This window comes from Denticeps clupeoides, chromosome 15 (genome assembly GCF_900700375.1).
Source record: "Denticeps clupeoides chromosome 15, fDenClu1.1, whole genome shotgun sequence".
Lineage (NCBI taxonomy): Eukaryota > Metazoa > Chordata > Actinopteri > Clupeiformes > Denticipitidae > Denticeps > Denticeps clupeoides.
Genome location: NC_041721.1, coordinates 11,273,878 through 11,291,111, shown reverse-complemented (window position 1 = coordinate 11,291,111; position 17,234 = coordinate 11,273,878). Strand labels below are relative to the sequence as shown.

Sequence of the window (17,234 nt, the reverse complement as noted above, 5' to 3'; positions counted from 1 at the left end):
GGGGTCCAGCGCCCGGACGGAGAGGGACGTCCTCCCGCGGTGACTCACCGCCAGGTAGCTCGTCTCCTGCAAGGTGTCTAGACTTGCCCTGCACAATGCTGGCGAGGAGAAAACACATCTTTTTTTTTTTGGCCCACTTTCAGAAGTTCTACAGGAACTGAAGTTGTTTGGTTTTTATGCATTTTTTTGTTGGAATTTACTTTTTTGCGTCGTAGACCAGAGTAATCTGTTGATTCGTTTCATTGGTATCCATCGAATTGCATTTTCATTGGTCCCCATTAAGAGGAGAGATTTACAAAACCATCTTGAATTCTTCCATGATGTCATCCTCTTATGAAAGCAGGCCTTGGACTTTGGGCTAAATGTTAGCACATTTATAACAGTTGATTTTAACTACAGTAGACGCTCCATTACATTCTAACCGTTTCTTTAAAAAAAGTACACTAGACAAAACATCGGTGTTGCTGCAGAGCAGCAGCAGAGTCCGTATTCGGAAGTGGTGTTTAAGAGGCTATCTGGGATCACGGCCCCGCTGTGAGGATTGTCAGAGGGCAGTTTGGGAAAACAAAAGTCCCCCGTCGGCTCCGCAGGTCGTTCGTACCGCCAACTCTTCCCCCCGCGACGACCCTGTGCAAAGTGCAAAAAATGACTTGGATAGGAGGGGTGAAGGCCGTGCAAAACTGGCTTCCTCCGTGGCTTCCTGCGTCCTCCAAAAAGTCATCAAATACTTCCTGAGGTCCCTGTTTGGCAAGTTCTCAGCCCCCCAAATATACAGCTCTGTGGGGGGCTCATTATTTTAAATGTCTTGTGCAGCAGGGGACCTTGAAATGCTAACAAGTTGTAAAAAACTACAGGGAACAAGGCAGCGCTCAAATTTGTGTGTGTGTGTGTGTGTGTGTGTATATAAGGGATTGTAAATTCAGAACTCGTTCTCGGTTTTACTTGGCCAATCGTTACATTTCTGAGATCTGAGCGCGAAATATTTGACGCTCAGGAGAGTGTTTTGTTTTTTAGCGCTGTACCTGTTGCTTGGCAACTCGTATCTGCACCCCGCTGTTTACTCCCGTCTGACTGCAGTGGCGGCGGTGCCTTCCTGCTCGGATGTGATGCCTGGATATTGGAAATCCCGGTTTGCTGTTTCTTGCCAGCATAGGACATTCTCTTCTGCTTGGCTCGCCAGAGCAGCTGGCCTCTGGTGTGAAAGGTCGAAGTGCAGGGTTCCCCGGGGGGGGCTCGCCGGAGAGTTGTTTTGATGGGGGCTTCTTCCTGTGCCGGGATTGCCCCATGCACTTACAAACACACAGAGGGATGTTTGTTGCTGTGGTCGCTCTGTGTTTTTGTACTCTTTGTGGTTTCCCTTTCTCCACATTTTTTTTGAATAATTCTACAAAAATGATGTGTGGCATTGGATTGGTCACACTGTGAAAAGTGATGTTTGTGATTGAAAGTCAAAGTGAATCTCATTGTGAAACACTGCAGCACAGCACACGGGGACTCAACAAAATGTGTCCTCTGTATTTAACAATCACCCTTGGTGAGCAGTAGGCAGCCATGACAGGATCTGGATTCAAACCGGGAACCTTCTGATTACGGGGCCGCTTCCTTAACCGCTAGGCCACCACTGCCCCACTGTAGGCCAGCTGAATCTTTGTACATTTTTATGTTATTCTATAGTATTACACCATAAAATTGTATAAAAACAGAAGAGCTGTTGTAGCTGATTTTGTTCATTTCTGCAGGTACATGTACTGGACCGACTGGGGTGAGATCCCAAAGATCGAACGGGCTGGCATGGATGGCACTTGTCGAGAAATAATCATAGACAATGACATCTACTGGCCTAATGGACTGACGCTGGACTACGATGAGCAGAAGCTGTACTGGGCAGACGCAAAGTTTAACTTCATCCACAGGTCCAACCTGGATGGGAGCTCACGGTAAGGGAAGTGTTCCATGAGAGGGACCCAGTAGTGTATATATTTAAAAAAAAAAAAAAAAAAATTTGTTCACACTGAAGTAGGACTGGGCGATATGGCAAAAAAATTATATACTTTCCCCATATCCAACTGTTCAGTCACTCAATTTTTTCCTGATATTGCCATAGTCACCAGAGAAAACAAACAGTTCATTAGCAGAAACATAACTGTTGCTTCAGATCAGTAATGGCAAGTGAACTGCTGTTACTGACTGACTTTCATGTGAACCCTGGTCATGTAGGTTTATACCACACACAGCCATAATGCCACCAACACTGAGCATATCAACACCACACCGCGTTAATATGTTTACCTGACATAACAGATGTTTTCCTAATTTCATCGTTGCTTCAGTGGATTCGTAACGTTTCTTTTCAGTAGGGTTCAATAAAAGATTTAGGATTTAATGAAATTATTCAATGGGTTTTTCCAGTTGCTTCCATAAACATGCCAAAGCTTTGATCAATATTGCCTGGATCGGTACAGTGCTACCTGAAAGTGCTGGCATGGATGGCTCTTAATAAAACTCCCCTTATTCTCCTGGTGTTACCAAAACATGAAAGCAGAAAGAATTGCACTTTGGGGATTAATAAAGTTTTTTTTTTTTTTTTTTTTTTTTTTTTTTTTCATTTTTCTATCATCACTCGGTCACATTTTCCAACAAATCACTAAACTATTCATGTTGCCATCTTTGTTGTGGTTGTACTTTTTCCAGGATGCAAAATTGTGACAAGTTATGTGTTTTGTGTGTTTAGGGAAGTGGTGGTGAGGGGCGAGCTGCCACACCCCTTTGCTCTGACCCTGTACGAAGACACATTGTTCTGGACCGACTGGACCACTCATTCAGTTCACTCCTGTAACAAGCACACGGGAAAGGGTCACCGCGAGATCCACTCAAATATCTTCTCTCCCATGGACATCCACGTCTTCAGTCAGAAGAGACAACCTACAGGTACGGACACTTTTACGAACCAAGAGCACATGCTGGGTAGGCTTTTGAATCCTTGAAATAAATCTTAATGAAATCTCAGCACCAGTGCAGTTCACTCCAAAAAAAGTCCTATTGGCGGAATGCGTGTTTTCATAAATTTCTACAGACTTGTCAATTTTGTTTGTGGGCAGTGCTCAATCACAACGGACCAGCATGACCACACGCACCACCCGGAGTAACGCAATGCAACGGAACTGCTCCGAACAAGACGCCCATTTATTTCACATTCCGTCTGAAGTGAAAGCCAAGCATATTGCGGTGATCAATACCGCTTGGCTTGCCCATGCAAGCACACATGGCTTTAAAGGCCGATATTATGAGCAGTCCTGTTAGCAATCAATCATCAAAAGCACATTGCCTGCATTTATGTGAAGTCTTTAAAAAAAAAAACTATTCTGGCTTTTTAGGGTTTTCTTTTTTTTTTTTTTTTTTATGCACAAGAGTTTTGTAACGGCATTCTCTAGAAACGGCAGCACTGCCACCTTTCCACCTATCTGTGTCTGTGGCCACACAATAGAACTCCTGTTCAGCTCTTCCCCACTCTGAATGCAGAGAATTTCTCATGGCTGAGAGAAAAGCTTGGGATTTCGGTCATGGTCCTGCCAGCCTCTGCCTGTCTCTCTCTTGCCTTTTACCCTCCCCCCATTTCTCTCTCACACAATATATCTGTAATCTAGAACCGACCGAGATGGCTTTTAAGTAAGGGCTGGTGGAGAACTGTCTCTCCTTCTCCCGCTGAATTTATCCCCTGAATCCATCCCCGTTCATGCCTTCCCACCCCCCACCTACCTTTTTTTTCTTTTCCCGTTTTTTTTGCCCCTCTTTGTTCGAGTCCCTCAGGTAGTTGAGGTATCTGCTGAGACTCCGATTCCTTCTATTGTCCAATTTTTCTGACAGCTTAATCCCAAATACTGACAGCCAGTCCCAGTGTGCACTGTGACTTTAGAGCATGTTAACTATGTACACATTTGTACACATGTGGCACAATATTGGGGACTCATTTGTCACGTGTCCTTGTGTGTGGAAGAGTTTCTTTCGGTTGTGGGTTCGGGTGCAAAAAGAACTCTTGTTTCTTGGCGGTCTCCTTTATTTAAGTGACCCCCACCTTAAGAGCTTATGGTTTCTTGCTTGTTGCCTGCAGTTGCCACATGCCAACTGTGCTTTTGGGGGACAAGTATTCCCATGAGGTCGAGCTGGCACACTACACACTGTACACTGGGGACCTGGGGTCTCATTTATAAAACTTTGTGAAGAGTTCATACAAAAAATGTATGCACGCTAAGAAAATGTCCGATTTATGAAAACGTGCAGGCACGCAATAAACCAATCTGCGATTCAGCCGGATTCGAGGAATTAATGCATGCGAAACACTTTTACCCATCACCGAAATACATTTACATGCAGCGAATCACTGTAGCTCGTAACTTTGTGTTTTCTGTCCAAGCATTTACCGCGCGGACCTGACCTGACTAAAACCATGAAAAAATCTAGCACGACCCAGCTAAGGCCAAGAATTACAGCTCTAATAACTTGCACATTTATAGAAAGCACATGTACTAATGCCACTCATGTTTTTGCTCACCCTTTTAATGCGTGGTTGCATTTTTTCCCCTCCAAATATTCTCACGCATTGGTCAGAGTTTGCGTAAATATGCGTATATTTTGCAGTCAAGTTTTTCCTGCAGATTGCACCGTATTCGTAGAAAGAGGTGTACGCATCTATTAGGTCTCGATTTGTGTGTGTGCATCGGTTAGAAATGAGACCCCTGGTCTCTTAATTGCCATGTAATGCCTGTCCTCACTGACTGAGTGCATCTTGTCTATTATACGTGCAGGAATCTAGTCTTATCTTCCTTTTTCGTCCAATTCTAAATTTCAATTTTGGGAATATTTCCAAAGTTCTTGCCACGTGTGGAGAAATTCACAGCAAGGGTTGGCTCAAACACCTGCAACCTGCTCACATTTGGTTAATCTTGTAGAAGACCTTTAAATTAGCTTAGAAGTAATATTATTAGAAGTAATATTAAATTAGCTATGGCCAGAGCTGAGCAGTGTCCAATGAAAGTGTGTCAAACTGCATCTCGCAAGATCACTTTGTGTAAATCTGTTGTTTTGGCGCACGGGCTGCGGATCCCATTATGCAGTGCACACTTTACTGTCAAACTGAGAACCCTATGCACTGAGTTTGCACAGCGCTTTGGTGACTGAAGCACAAAACAAGAATTTCAAGCTGCTTCGCAACCCATTTTCCATCCACGGGGTCATCACTGTTCCTGTACAGAGTCGGTTGCGTTTTAAAGTTTGCATTCTGAAGCACTGCATTATGGGATATGTAGCTTGTGTGTTGTGACGAGTTTGACACCTCTGTCTTAGATGCCCCCCCCAAGCCAAAACTGGTTAAGTAACTATGGTTACTTAAAATAGGATGTCACGTTTCTGTGATATGCCCCTTGTGGTGTTTTATCATACACGCGGAAACATGTTGCAGTTCTGGTGCTGGCGTGAGCTTTGTCCCTGTGTATTATACACTCTGGGTGCATGACCCTTTGACCTCTGTGCTTCCCAGTTGTGCAGAGCCCCTGTTCCCAGAAGAACGGTGGCTGCTCCCATTTGTGCCTGCTGTCACCAGTCAAGCCCTACTACCAGTGTGCCTGTCCCACCGGCGTCCAGCTTCTGGAGGACAACAAGACCTGCAGAGATGGTGAGAACCCAGCATCACATAACTGCTTTTTTTTTTTTTTTTTTTTTTTTTTTTTTTTTTTTTTTTTTTTGCTCCTGCCTCTTCTGCAGAGGACTGTCTCGTTTGTTCTTTTTTTGCTGCCATCTGCTTTTCTTTCACTTCAGTGCACATATCTGAGACACTCAGTTCGTGTGCTCTTATTAAATCTCCAGTGGCCCTCAGACCCAGGGGCGCAGTGAGGATATGGTTTTGTTGTGCATCTGCCATGAGCTGCAGATTACCAGAAAGCAAAAAAAATAATACATTTGCTTATCTGGGACCACTGATTCTTGATCACAAGACAAAAACAAATCTTAAAGCTTGAAGAATCCCATGTGTAGTACCCACAATTCCCAGGGACAATAGCAATTGTACATATTCCCATGGCTAAATGTCTATATTGCGTTTTCAGTTGATTTTGTAACCCAGTTATTGTATGAATGTCTATTTAACACATATTTTTCATCCTTTATCATTTCATCCTCTGCCGACATGACAACAATGTGACGCTTTGGTTTTGGAAAATATGTTAGTCTTTCTGAGGCTGTGATTTCACTTTGTAGCCCATCATTGTTGTGATGTATTGGTGCATTCTTATTTTGTGCATGATTCACGAATAGAAGCTTGGCCTCTGCAATGTACTGATAAAATTTTATATTAGCACACACACACACACACACACACACACACACACACACACACACACACACACACAGGCCAAACTTATTAGCCCCCCCTTATGAAATTAGACAACACTCTTGATGTCAAACTAAGTGTTTGTTACTTTAATTTGGATATTTTATTAGTACACCAAGTTGAAACAATAAAGGGCAAAAATGACAGACAAAATTATTAACCCCCTGGCAATTAATAGTCAATAGTGTAACTTTTCTGAGCCACAACTGACACCAATCTCTTAGAGTAGTTCTTTACTAGTTTGGCACATTAAGACATTGACTCCAGAAGAGGTCAGGTCAGCAACAATCATCTTTCCAGATGTCAGGTTTGTTTGTTTTTTTTACAGAATTTATCTCCTTGTTCTAGTCAATTATGCAACGTACAGAAGTTCATGACACTGAGTCGCTTGGATATGGCAGTGTAGCATGAGCCTCTACTACCTTCTTTCTGAACTCCACACTGATTTCCTTTGTCTTTGGCATGGTGAGGAACAGTAGTTCCTCTACTGTTCCTCAAGTGCCCTGTTCCTTTGAGTCTTGTTGTTGTTAGGAAGCCAATTGACTACACAGGTATGGTTTTTACTATATTTAATATAAAGCCAGTCTAAAAATGTATTTTATATTACACTGGTGAATGATTATATCTGTTGTTTCATCAACACCGCAAACATTGGGAAGAAGTTTAGAAAAATGTTCCATGTTTCCTGGGGGACTAATACTTTTGGCTTCAACCGGATTATTGTGTTTGTGTGTAATTTACACTTTCTCAATTAGTCTAAACAGTCGTTTTCTTAGTTAATTTATAATGGTTTTCTTTCAGTAAATTCCATGAATTAAAACCATGAATCATGTTTTAGTGTGCTCTGTATATGAATTTCAGCAAGACTCATGTATATTTACTGTAGTAAACAGTCACTGGGTCCTTCAAGGGGAGGAAACTCCCAATCTTGTTCTTTCTCCCCCACTTTCCTGTTACCTCGCTATCAGCTCGGCCTCCCTCCCCCATGCTTTCCCCTCACCTCTTTGCACTCAGCCCATCCAAACAGCTGAAGGTGCTGTGGGCTGACCTGCGGTCGCCATGGAAACGCCACTCATTGAGAGAGCAGCGTGATTCACATAGCCCTGGACTATTCTGTCAAACCCCTCTCTCTCTCTCTCTCTCTCTCTCTCTCTATTTATTTTTTTCTGCTTCACTTCCCCTAGTCAACAGTTCACTGGAGAAACGGGGGGGCTTTTGTTGGGGAGGGGGGTCACATGCTCCCCCAACAGACAATACCTTCTTTCACGGCCTGCCTTCAACCATTTCGTATGTTTTTTTTTGTTTTTTTTTCTCCCCTCATTTTATAAGAATTAAGTGACCCCAATGTTTTGGACCAGGTGAGGTATGTGCACAGGAGATTGTTCCGCTGGTACAGCTCAGGAGGGACTGGCAGGCTCTTCGTTTGACCCCTGTGCAAAGCAGCGTTTCACCCATTTCGCCTACAAACCCCACTCTCTACACAAACCTCAGCAGGAAAAAAGCTGAGGGTCTTTCTGAGAAAGATGGGCATTTGTCAACCCCTTGATGTCCCTATAAAAGGGTTGTTTTCACATTTTTCTGTGCATTACAGACCCTGTAAAGCCACCATTTGCCCAATCACTAATATTAGAAATGTTAGAATTATGCATTTAGAAACTTGTGTGTGCAGGAGGGTAGTTAGCTGGACATTGTGGCCATGGTTGACCATTCAAAGCAGAGAACCTCCTTAATGTATTACAGAACTCATGCAAAACACAACAGGTGGTACAGATCCATTATTGAGATATGGTAAGAGAAGTTGCTTTAAGAATAATTAGTGTCTGCGATTGTGATGACATATTACCTATTAAAGCAATTAAATCATAAAAAGCACATAATATTCCCTGTGTAATCTGCATTTTATGTTGCATCAGGTGCTTTTAAACTTTGTGCCCCTTTTGTCAATCTTTTTTTTTTTTTTTTATCCAAATGTATGAAAATTTCGGACTTGAAACAATTAATTAGCCCTTGTCTGAGCCTGTTTTGAGAAGGTAGGAAAGGAAATGTCCTGGCATGGGCTTTTCCTGGACCAGGATTGTGAACCAGTGTAAAAATATCTGTAGCTATAATTCCTTTGGAGAGTAACACGTGAATTTGAAACTTCTTTTCTCCTCTGTCTGTGTAGGGGCCACTCAGCTCCTCCTGCTTGCACGTCGTACTGACCTGCGGCGAATCTCATTGGACACGCCAGACTTCACCGACATAGTCCTACCAGCTGAAGAGATCCGGCATGCAATCGCCATTGACTATGACCCCGTTGAAGGTTATTTGTACTGGACAGACGACGAAGTGAAGGCCATCCGCAGATCGTTCTTAGATGGCAGCGATGCACAGTTTGTGGTCACCTCGCAGGTTGACCACCCAGATGGCATCGCCGTTGACTGGATTGGCAGGAACCTTTACTGGACTGACACAGGCACGGACCGCATCGAGGTCACCAGGCTCAACGGCACTATGCGCAAGATCTTAATCTCCGAAGACCTGGATGAACCCAGAGCCATTGTGTTGGATCCAGTTGCAGGGTAAATGTTACCTTCCTGAGAATAAATGCATTCCAATGATACATTTAATATGAATGAATATTCTTTCATAAGATGTAATTTGATAGGCTTTGTGGTTTGCAATTTAACATGTTTGATGGAACAAATTCTTTTATTTGTATTTTTTAAACCATTTCTTTATTTAGTCAAAACAACTTTATATACATATATATAATTATACACACACACACACACATACACTTTTATAAATTTGGCCACATATCTATATAGGAATCCATACACACACACCAAAAAAAGAGCAAAATAAAAAAGCCACGTAAATGGCCAAAACCAACTAATCCTTTGTTGAAGTGTAAAATAATTGATATAAAGCCAAAGAATCTACTGGATTCCTTTCACGTAACATGATCTTGCATTAGGTGTCATTAGATGCCTTCTCCCTGCAGACACCTCTGGAGTGTTTTGTCTATTAAATAGACAGAAATGGGCCAAACCACAGAAATTCTGCTCTGTCTTTTGCACCTATATCTCCTTTAATCTTTTAACATTGTCCTTGTCGTAATCTTTTTCTTTTGTCCCCATTGGTTGCTGGCTTTTTTCGATTATTGCTGCAAGTTGTTTCAGTTCAATTCAGTTCTGGCCTGGGCAGATGCAGAGGAAGGTCACCACATTTGCACTACTGTACTCTCTGGCAAGCCAGATGTGTGTGTGTTTGACTGCTGATATTCGTGGGAATACGTCCAGCCAGCTGTGAGCTGTGATGACTGGGTATAGAGGCTGCAATCCCACTGAAGGACACGCCTCTGCCTCACCTGGGCTGCGTGAGATGGACCATTACGTCACAATCCAGCTGCGGTTTATGCCTTTTCACTACAGCATTTTTTTTTCCCCCCTGCTTCCTGCGGTCGGGCGGTGAATATCATGACATAGCGGTAGAGGAAGCGTTGATGTCGAATGACATCACTTTTGTCACAGCCTGCCTTTGCTGTCGGGGCTTGCTTTTTGGCATGTTGAGCAGCCATGAGCTGCTCAGTCACTTGATAGCACACAAGAAAAAAACTACATGGTTGAGAGTCTTTATTTCCACAGTTCACCTCAGTGTTGAGACTATATGAGGATATTTTTTTGTGCTCTAATGTGTCAATGTATTTATATTCACCAGTGGGGTAAATATTCATGAGTAGCACTCGGGCGGTCTTGCTGTGCTGTAAGCTACGGCGGCTTTGATATCCTCCTGTTAGGTCGGAGTGACCCATGTATATTACTCATTGCTGAAATCCATTTTATTTTAAAGGTACATGTACTGGACAGATTGGGGTGAGATCCCGAAGATTGAGCGTGCAGCGCTGGACGGTACAGAACGCGTCATCATGGTCAACACCTCACTCGGCTGGCCCAACGGTCTGGCACTGGACTATAAAGAAAGGAAGATCTACTGGGGTGATGCTAAAACCGACAAGGTTGAGGTATGTTGAAGTGGGCTGTCTCTGTATGTTACTTGTCCCAGTAACATACAGTTTTGATCACAATCAAAATGATATTTCAGTTATCTTATATACATGTGTATATATATCTCAGGTCGATATTCATTACTAGGGATGGATTAAATATATATCATGGTACAAAAATGCAATACTGTTTTTACTATTTTTTTTCCGGAGCAGCAGAAATTGCTTTTATGAACACAAGATTGGACATACAACAGACATTGTTTGGAAATTGTAATTTCCGTTCAAGTGACGTGGCTTTCCTGTAAAATTCTGGGAAGATCATGAGGGCGCTGTCAACAGGACAAGCTGTAGGATCTACAGGTTTAATGCACCAGTGCTGCTGCTAACACGATCGACATGAGAACCTTAACCCCCATTCCACCACAAGAACCAGGCCACTAGTACACATGTTGCGCATCTTACATCTTTTTTTTTTTTTGTATGACTTATCAGACTACTTTTTCTAAAGTAGACTTTAGATTGGTTTGTTTTCACTTTGTGGACTGATTGTGATTTTTGCTCTGGTTGCCTGCACTTGTTAACCTGTCTGTCTTGATCAGTGAATGTGTGCACCAGGGAAAGGTGGCTCCTTTTTTGTAGTTCGTCATGGCAGAACCACTGGACTTAATTTGGGTTGAACTGGATCACTAAAACAGCAGTCGGATTCAGAGACCGCCTGAGACACCCAAATCTCGAAGCAAATTGTCGTCCACCCCGTGGGTTCTTATTTTTGCTTATTGGTACTCATCAAAGTGGAAGGAGAAACTTTAGACTAAAATACATTGGAGCCTGACTCAACTGGGTGGCTGGGCTCAGGCTCCGCTAATGAGGCCGTTCCACTGGAGTCGAATTCTGCTGAGGAGTAGAAGCTCTTCACAGAAAGAGTTGTCTGCCAACAGCGCTCTAGGTTTAGACTGGGAGGGGGGGGGGGGCGAAAGAAACTAAACCCCAATTTGCCTGTGATGCGTAGCCCTTGTCTCAGCCATGTGATTAGCGCTGTGCTGCTCTGGCATGTTTCATTAGCCAGTGTTGGTGGGAGGAGGGGGCGCGGCGCTGATAATCCTGACGGATAATGGCGTCCGCGGCGACGGGGGGTCTTTGTGCCGTAGTTTATCTGGCAGCCCGCAGCAGGCAGACCCCACGCTGCGCACCGCCGGCTTTGTTGCTCCGCGGCCACCACGCGGCCGCAGCACCGGGGTGCTGCCAGCTCACAGCGGAATGGCTCAAAGGCTCATACACACACAAGGGAGTGTGTGTAGCTGCCCTCAGATGTGTTAGGTTGTTTCTCAGCATGACCATACAGCATCTCCTTCTGCCATAATCACATTCATTTTTGCTTGCCTTTGTTGGCTCAGTTTAACTGAAATTGCATCGTTCTATTTCAGAGTTAAACTTTTCTGCTTGCAAGTTGTAACTGTGGGGTTGGTCACTTGGTAAATCATTGTGTGCCGTGGAAGTGATTGGAAGACCTGATAACGTAGAGTAATGGGCAGTTTGTCGAATGCAGTCGGTTCCCCATGATCAAAGCTGAAATGTATCTCCTCAGTATTGCTTGTCAGGGCTAAACGATTTATCGAATTTTAACAAAAATTCCAGTTAGTTAACTCTACTCGTGCTGCGCGATACAATAATGGATATTGTGGAGGTGGACTGCTTGGTGCCAAAGAAAAGCAGTGCTTCTGTTATATGGAAGGACTACATCTTGTAATTGATCAGTGATGTGTTTGAATTAAACTTTGTGATTAATTCCGTACACAAACACATAAGTGATGAGCCCAAACATTAAAAATTCAGGTAATACTTCCCCTTTTTTGCAGCGAAAATATTTGCTAATAAACAGAAGTTGTGTTCTACTCAGATTTGGGACTCTTAATGGATATTTTCTGAGTTAATTCTGTTGGTGTGTTCATCGCTTTTTTTTTTTTTTTTTTTTTTTTGACTCCGCTCCCAGTTGCAGGTTTAAATTGCAAATCAAATCACCATTACCACATCAGACAGATTAATCAAAAATTACTTTTCTTTTTCTTAAGCCCTATTGCTTTTTAGTGAAATTTAATGAAAATCTGAATATTGATATAAACTTCAACACTTTTAAGTTCATTAATCAACCTGCTAGGGCACAAAAATCCACCAAGTTTTCTGTGTGGTTCAGTAGGGGTTTAGCAATCCATCACAAATTGGTGATACAAAAATGTATCACAGAGCTGATTCACACAACTGCTGGCATGTTTATGAGCTCACAAGAAATTAATTCATTAAGGAGATCTCTATATAATATATATAATATGTCCCTGTGCCCATATAAATGATCTGCTCCTGTCTGCATCAGCAAGACTCTCACTTCCATCCCAGTAGTTCCCAAAACACAATCATATACGGATTGAAAGGGCAAGGAAACGCACTCCTGAAAAAGTGAACCATCATGTTCTGCTTGACACTTGCCAATCAAAACAGCACAGCGATTAGTTTCTCTCCGTGAGAGTCAATACGCACCGTTTAATTTTCCCTGCTCCAGGCCTCCATCGCTCGCCCCAGTCCCACATCAAAGGCGACTGTCGCTCAGAAACCCGATAGTTAAATTTCAGCTCTTTGAGAGCTGTTGACAGTTGAGCCATGAACAGAATTGGAGCTGTTTTGCACCCGTGCCCAGATGTCACGGTGGGAGTTCTCTACCTCTCACCTCAACGCAGCTGACGCCACGTAATCCTGGGAGATCTACCGCCACTTATGCATGGCAAGGAACCCTGAGTTTTTTTTTTTTTTGGGGGGGGGGTGTTCCCCTAGACCTCCAGGTGGAACATGGACTTCTCAGGTTGGTGTAGTGCGCTTTTTTCTGCACTTTTGCTGTTCTTTTTGTGATTTATTTAGTTCAGGCGCTCTTTTGGGCAGCATTGCGTTGTGCAGAGCAACGTGGGTTTTCGTCCATTTCGGCAGTGTTTTGTGGCCACAGCCACATCTGGTTCAGATTGCGGCCTCCACTCCAGCTGCGGTCGACACTGTTTAGAATAGCCCCAGAATTCGAAACCCACACCGCATTGTGGTCGCTAGTCCCAAACCAGTGGAGACCTTTTGGCTGAGGCCATCTCTCAGAGGATGGAAACTTCATTTTAAATATACGCTGTGTATGTGTGCGCCTGTTTCGAGGTAGGGGAAAGGAGAAAGGAGAAAAGAAAGGGAAGAATAGAGAATAGCTCCAGTTTTATTATTACAGTTCCACACAAATTGCATACATTTAGCACAATATCCTGGGGGCATCTTTGACCCTACACTTTACACATAGTTCAGCACTTGGTAGCAGTCTGAAAGTAGTGCCCATGATCTAAATAGAAAGTCACTTCTTAGACCAGTTTTTAACCAGCTAATTTATTAAAGCGGAAAATCCGTAATATAACTTCACAAGCCTAAATGTTTTAATGGCATTGGGTAGAAAAGCGCAGTTGGATCTGCGAGAGGGCTCAGGGCTGAAGGAAATTCTGCTTGCTGAGGTTTGGAGCCGGTGGGTGGAGGGAGTGGCCAGAGTTCACCCAGGCATTGCACGTCTCTTACGTGAAGCAGAGAATTCAGTCCTGTGGCTCCTCGGTTTGTTGCCACCTCTTTCTGCTCAGAGTACATGAGTATTATCTTGGCAACCACATTTGGTGTGTTATTTCTATTTAAAACAGTCCTGGTTAATGTATAGGCTTTCATCCTCTAGATCTGAAACACTCGCGGTTGTTTATGCGTGAATTGTGGCGTATAAAGGAAATCAGCAGATGGGGGTCCATGCTGAAGTGCGGCCTAATGACCAGCCTCTCGACTCAACATATTGTTTGTGTGGGCAGCATTGGGCTAAACAGAGCAGTTGGACATCACTGAGGCGATGATGAACAGCCTCCCTGAGCATGCAACACACCAACAAACACCAAGTCAGTGCTCCGGGGATTGGTCAGAGTATGGCCCGTGCGTGAAGGCGAGGCAGTGTGGTGGCCATATGTGTTCCTGTCGTTTGTTCTGGCTGCTGCTTCTAATTAGAGACTGTGCACTGCGTTGCCAGGTCTCTATGGCGTCTCCCTTTCTCTTTTAGCCTTTTTCTGACTTGTGCACACATTCACTGACTTGCTCACCCAAAGGCTTGTCAAACATCTAGCCTGGATTGTGGAATTAAAAATCGCCAATGACTAATTTGAAGAACATGCAGTATATTTTAATGCAGTTTCCTCATTAACTTCACTACACTGGTGTGAAAGACACTTTAGCCCCTTGCCGCTGTCTGATTCCAGCTAGAAGCTTAGATGCTTTGACCATGATCCACACTAATATGGCCAGTGGAGTGTCATAACTGCACAGACTGTGACAGCAAACACATATGCTAGGATTAGTTCCAGTTTATTTTGGTTAGTAACATTGAATACTGTACTAGTGCCGTTTTTGTGAATTAATGTATTATTGTTAAACATTTTTTACATATTGCTTTTAGATGGAGTTAAAATATTATTTCCACGATACAAAAAGTACCTTGATTTATATTGTCAGTACTTTGTTTTTACTGAATGATTGATTAAAGGTTTATTTTTTTTTTTATTTAAGACAAAAACAAAAGCGGGTTGAGTAAAATAATGAATAATTTCCTGATTTCTTTCCATTCCTTTTTGCATTCCCAGTTGATGAACATGGATGGTAGTGGCCGGAGGATCTTGGTGGAGGACAAGCTGCCACACATTTTTGGCTTCACGCTGCTGGGGGACTGGATCTACTGGTCCGACTGGCAGAGGCGGAGCATTGAGCGCGTTCACACGCACACAGCCGAGCGCGAAACCATCATCGACCAGCTGCCTGACCTCATGGGCCTCAAAGCTACTTACGTCCACGAGACCTTTGGTTAGTAATCATATCAGCTGCCTGAAGATTGGAGCTCAGCGGTGAAGCCGGATCTAGTCATGATCACCGCTGTCCCTATTATGTTCTCCATAATTTTTATTGTTACAAAGTAACAGTAGTCTTAACTTCAGAGGGCAGGCAATATTGAGAGAGCAGATTAATGAACTATTATTTGAATATCTGTGATTGCAAAACGATACTAGTACATGTGGATGTGTGTAACAGCTCCGGTATAATAATCTAGAATACAAATTTCTTTCAGTACTTGCATTGAAAATGTAGGAAATGCAACTTTTCATTAATTGCATTATAATAATAATTAATGTATGTGAGGTTCTCAAGACACCAGTAGGTTTTGAATGTCCATCAGCTTAAAATATTTTGAGACCTTTGATTCAAATTAGAGCAATCTCATCCATCTCTGTCTTTCAGGTACAAATGCATGTGTAGAGAACAACGGTGGCTGCAGTCACCTGTGTCTGTACAAGCCTCAGGGTGTCTCCTGCGGATGCCCCATTGGCCTGGAGCTGATTGCCGACATGAGCACCTGCATTGTCCCCGAGGCCTTTCTACTCTTCTCCCGCCACACCGACATCCGCCGCATCTCCCTGGAGACCAACAACAACAACGTGGCCATCCCCCTCACGGGGGTGAAGGAGGCGTCTGCGCTGGACTTTGACGTCACAGACAATCGCATCTACTGGACGGACATCACTCTCAAGGTGAGGAATTGGAGGAGCTGTGTCTGTTTATGAGTGTATGTATTAAGGTCTGGGGGATGAGCAGGAGGAGATGGTGTGAAGGGAACACACACACACACACACACACACACACACACTTTCGTCTGTCTGCTCACTCCTCTTGGCTGGCTGGCTCTCTGCCCGAAGCACAGCTCAATAATGGGCTCCCCTGAGATGCCAGCTTGGAAATAATTGATGGCTGTTTTTTTTTTTTTTTTTTTTTTTTTCCCTCCCCTCTTCTTCCACCATCTCTTCCCCTCTCTAACTCCCCATCTCTCACTTTGTTTCTCCCCTCCTCTACCCCTCTGCTAAGCACTGACTAAGGTCTGCTACTGTTTTTTTTGTTTGTTTGTTTTTTTAAGCTATAAGAGTATTTCTTTCACCTTGATTTTTAGTTTTATTTTCTTGTAGCTGATGACAGACAGGCCAAAAATGAAAGTTACAGTAGATGGTACCCTGTGAGTCAGTGTGTGTGTGCCGCTGGCAGGAAATATAATGACTGTGACATGGATGTCAGAGGTGGCCAGCTGTGGTGGTGTCTATCTAACAGCAGAAGAAACCTCTTCTCATCAGACCTCTGTCATCACTTTCATTTTTGGCCGTTCGTCCACCTTCCTCAGCATAGATCTATTATTCCAACATGCAAATGTTCCTAATATCACACAGAAGCCACGTTGCTCCAGCTTCTGTCATTACCGTTGGACAACTCTCCTGGCCACAGCCTGTCAGAAAGTGGTAGAACAGAATGTTCCGGAAGGTTGTGCCGGGAACACGGAAGCCAATATATGTCTTAGCAGGCATAAATAATTCAGAACGCAGCGTCTCCACCTTGCCTACTTCTGCTGGCAGCCTAAATGAGCTGTGCGTTTTCACCAGGCACTGTGCTGCTATTCCTTTCTTTCCATCTTCTGCCACCCCCCCCCCCCCCTCTCCCCGCTATGTGTGCGCCGCCTCCATTACCCAGCTCTCTGTAGCGCTTCCTCCAAACTGAACACCAATTTGGTGAGTGAGGGCTGAATCACATACAGCAGCTCTAGTGGAGAGTAATATAATTATATTAGTCTCGTCATTGTTCAAACAATTATTAAGATAAGGGTTTTGATTGAAACATGGCTTTAGTAATTGCATGTTACTGTAAGTTCTGTAAGTGCTTGAGGGCCATGCCAGTTTCTCAGCGGTTCTTAGTCTGGTTTGAATAGTATTTTTTTTTTTTTTTTTTTAACGA

At 43.5% G+C, this 17,234-nt stretch overlaps 1 protein-coding gene across 1 annotated transcript in view; it reads left to right on the top strand.

The window, feature by feature from the left end:
• lrp6 (low density lipoprotein receptor-related protein 6) overlaps window positions 1–17,234 on the top strand; it is a 44,838-nt gene that overhangs the window by 13,499 nt on the left and 14,105 nt on the right. The window contains 7 exon segments of the mRNA XM_028954469.1: window positions 1,740–1,937; window positions 2,732–2,928; window positions 5,534–5,668; window positions 8,547–8,943; window positions 10,217–10,388; window positions 15,053–15,269; window positions 15,702–15,991. Coding sequence (XP_028810302.1) covers window positions 1,740–1,937; window positions 2,732–2,928; window positions 5,534–5,668; window positions 8,547–8,943; window positions 10,217–10,388; window positions 15,053–15,269; window positions 15,702–15,991 — 1,606 coding nt within the window.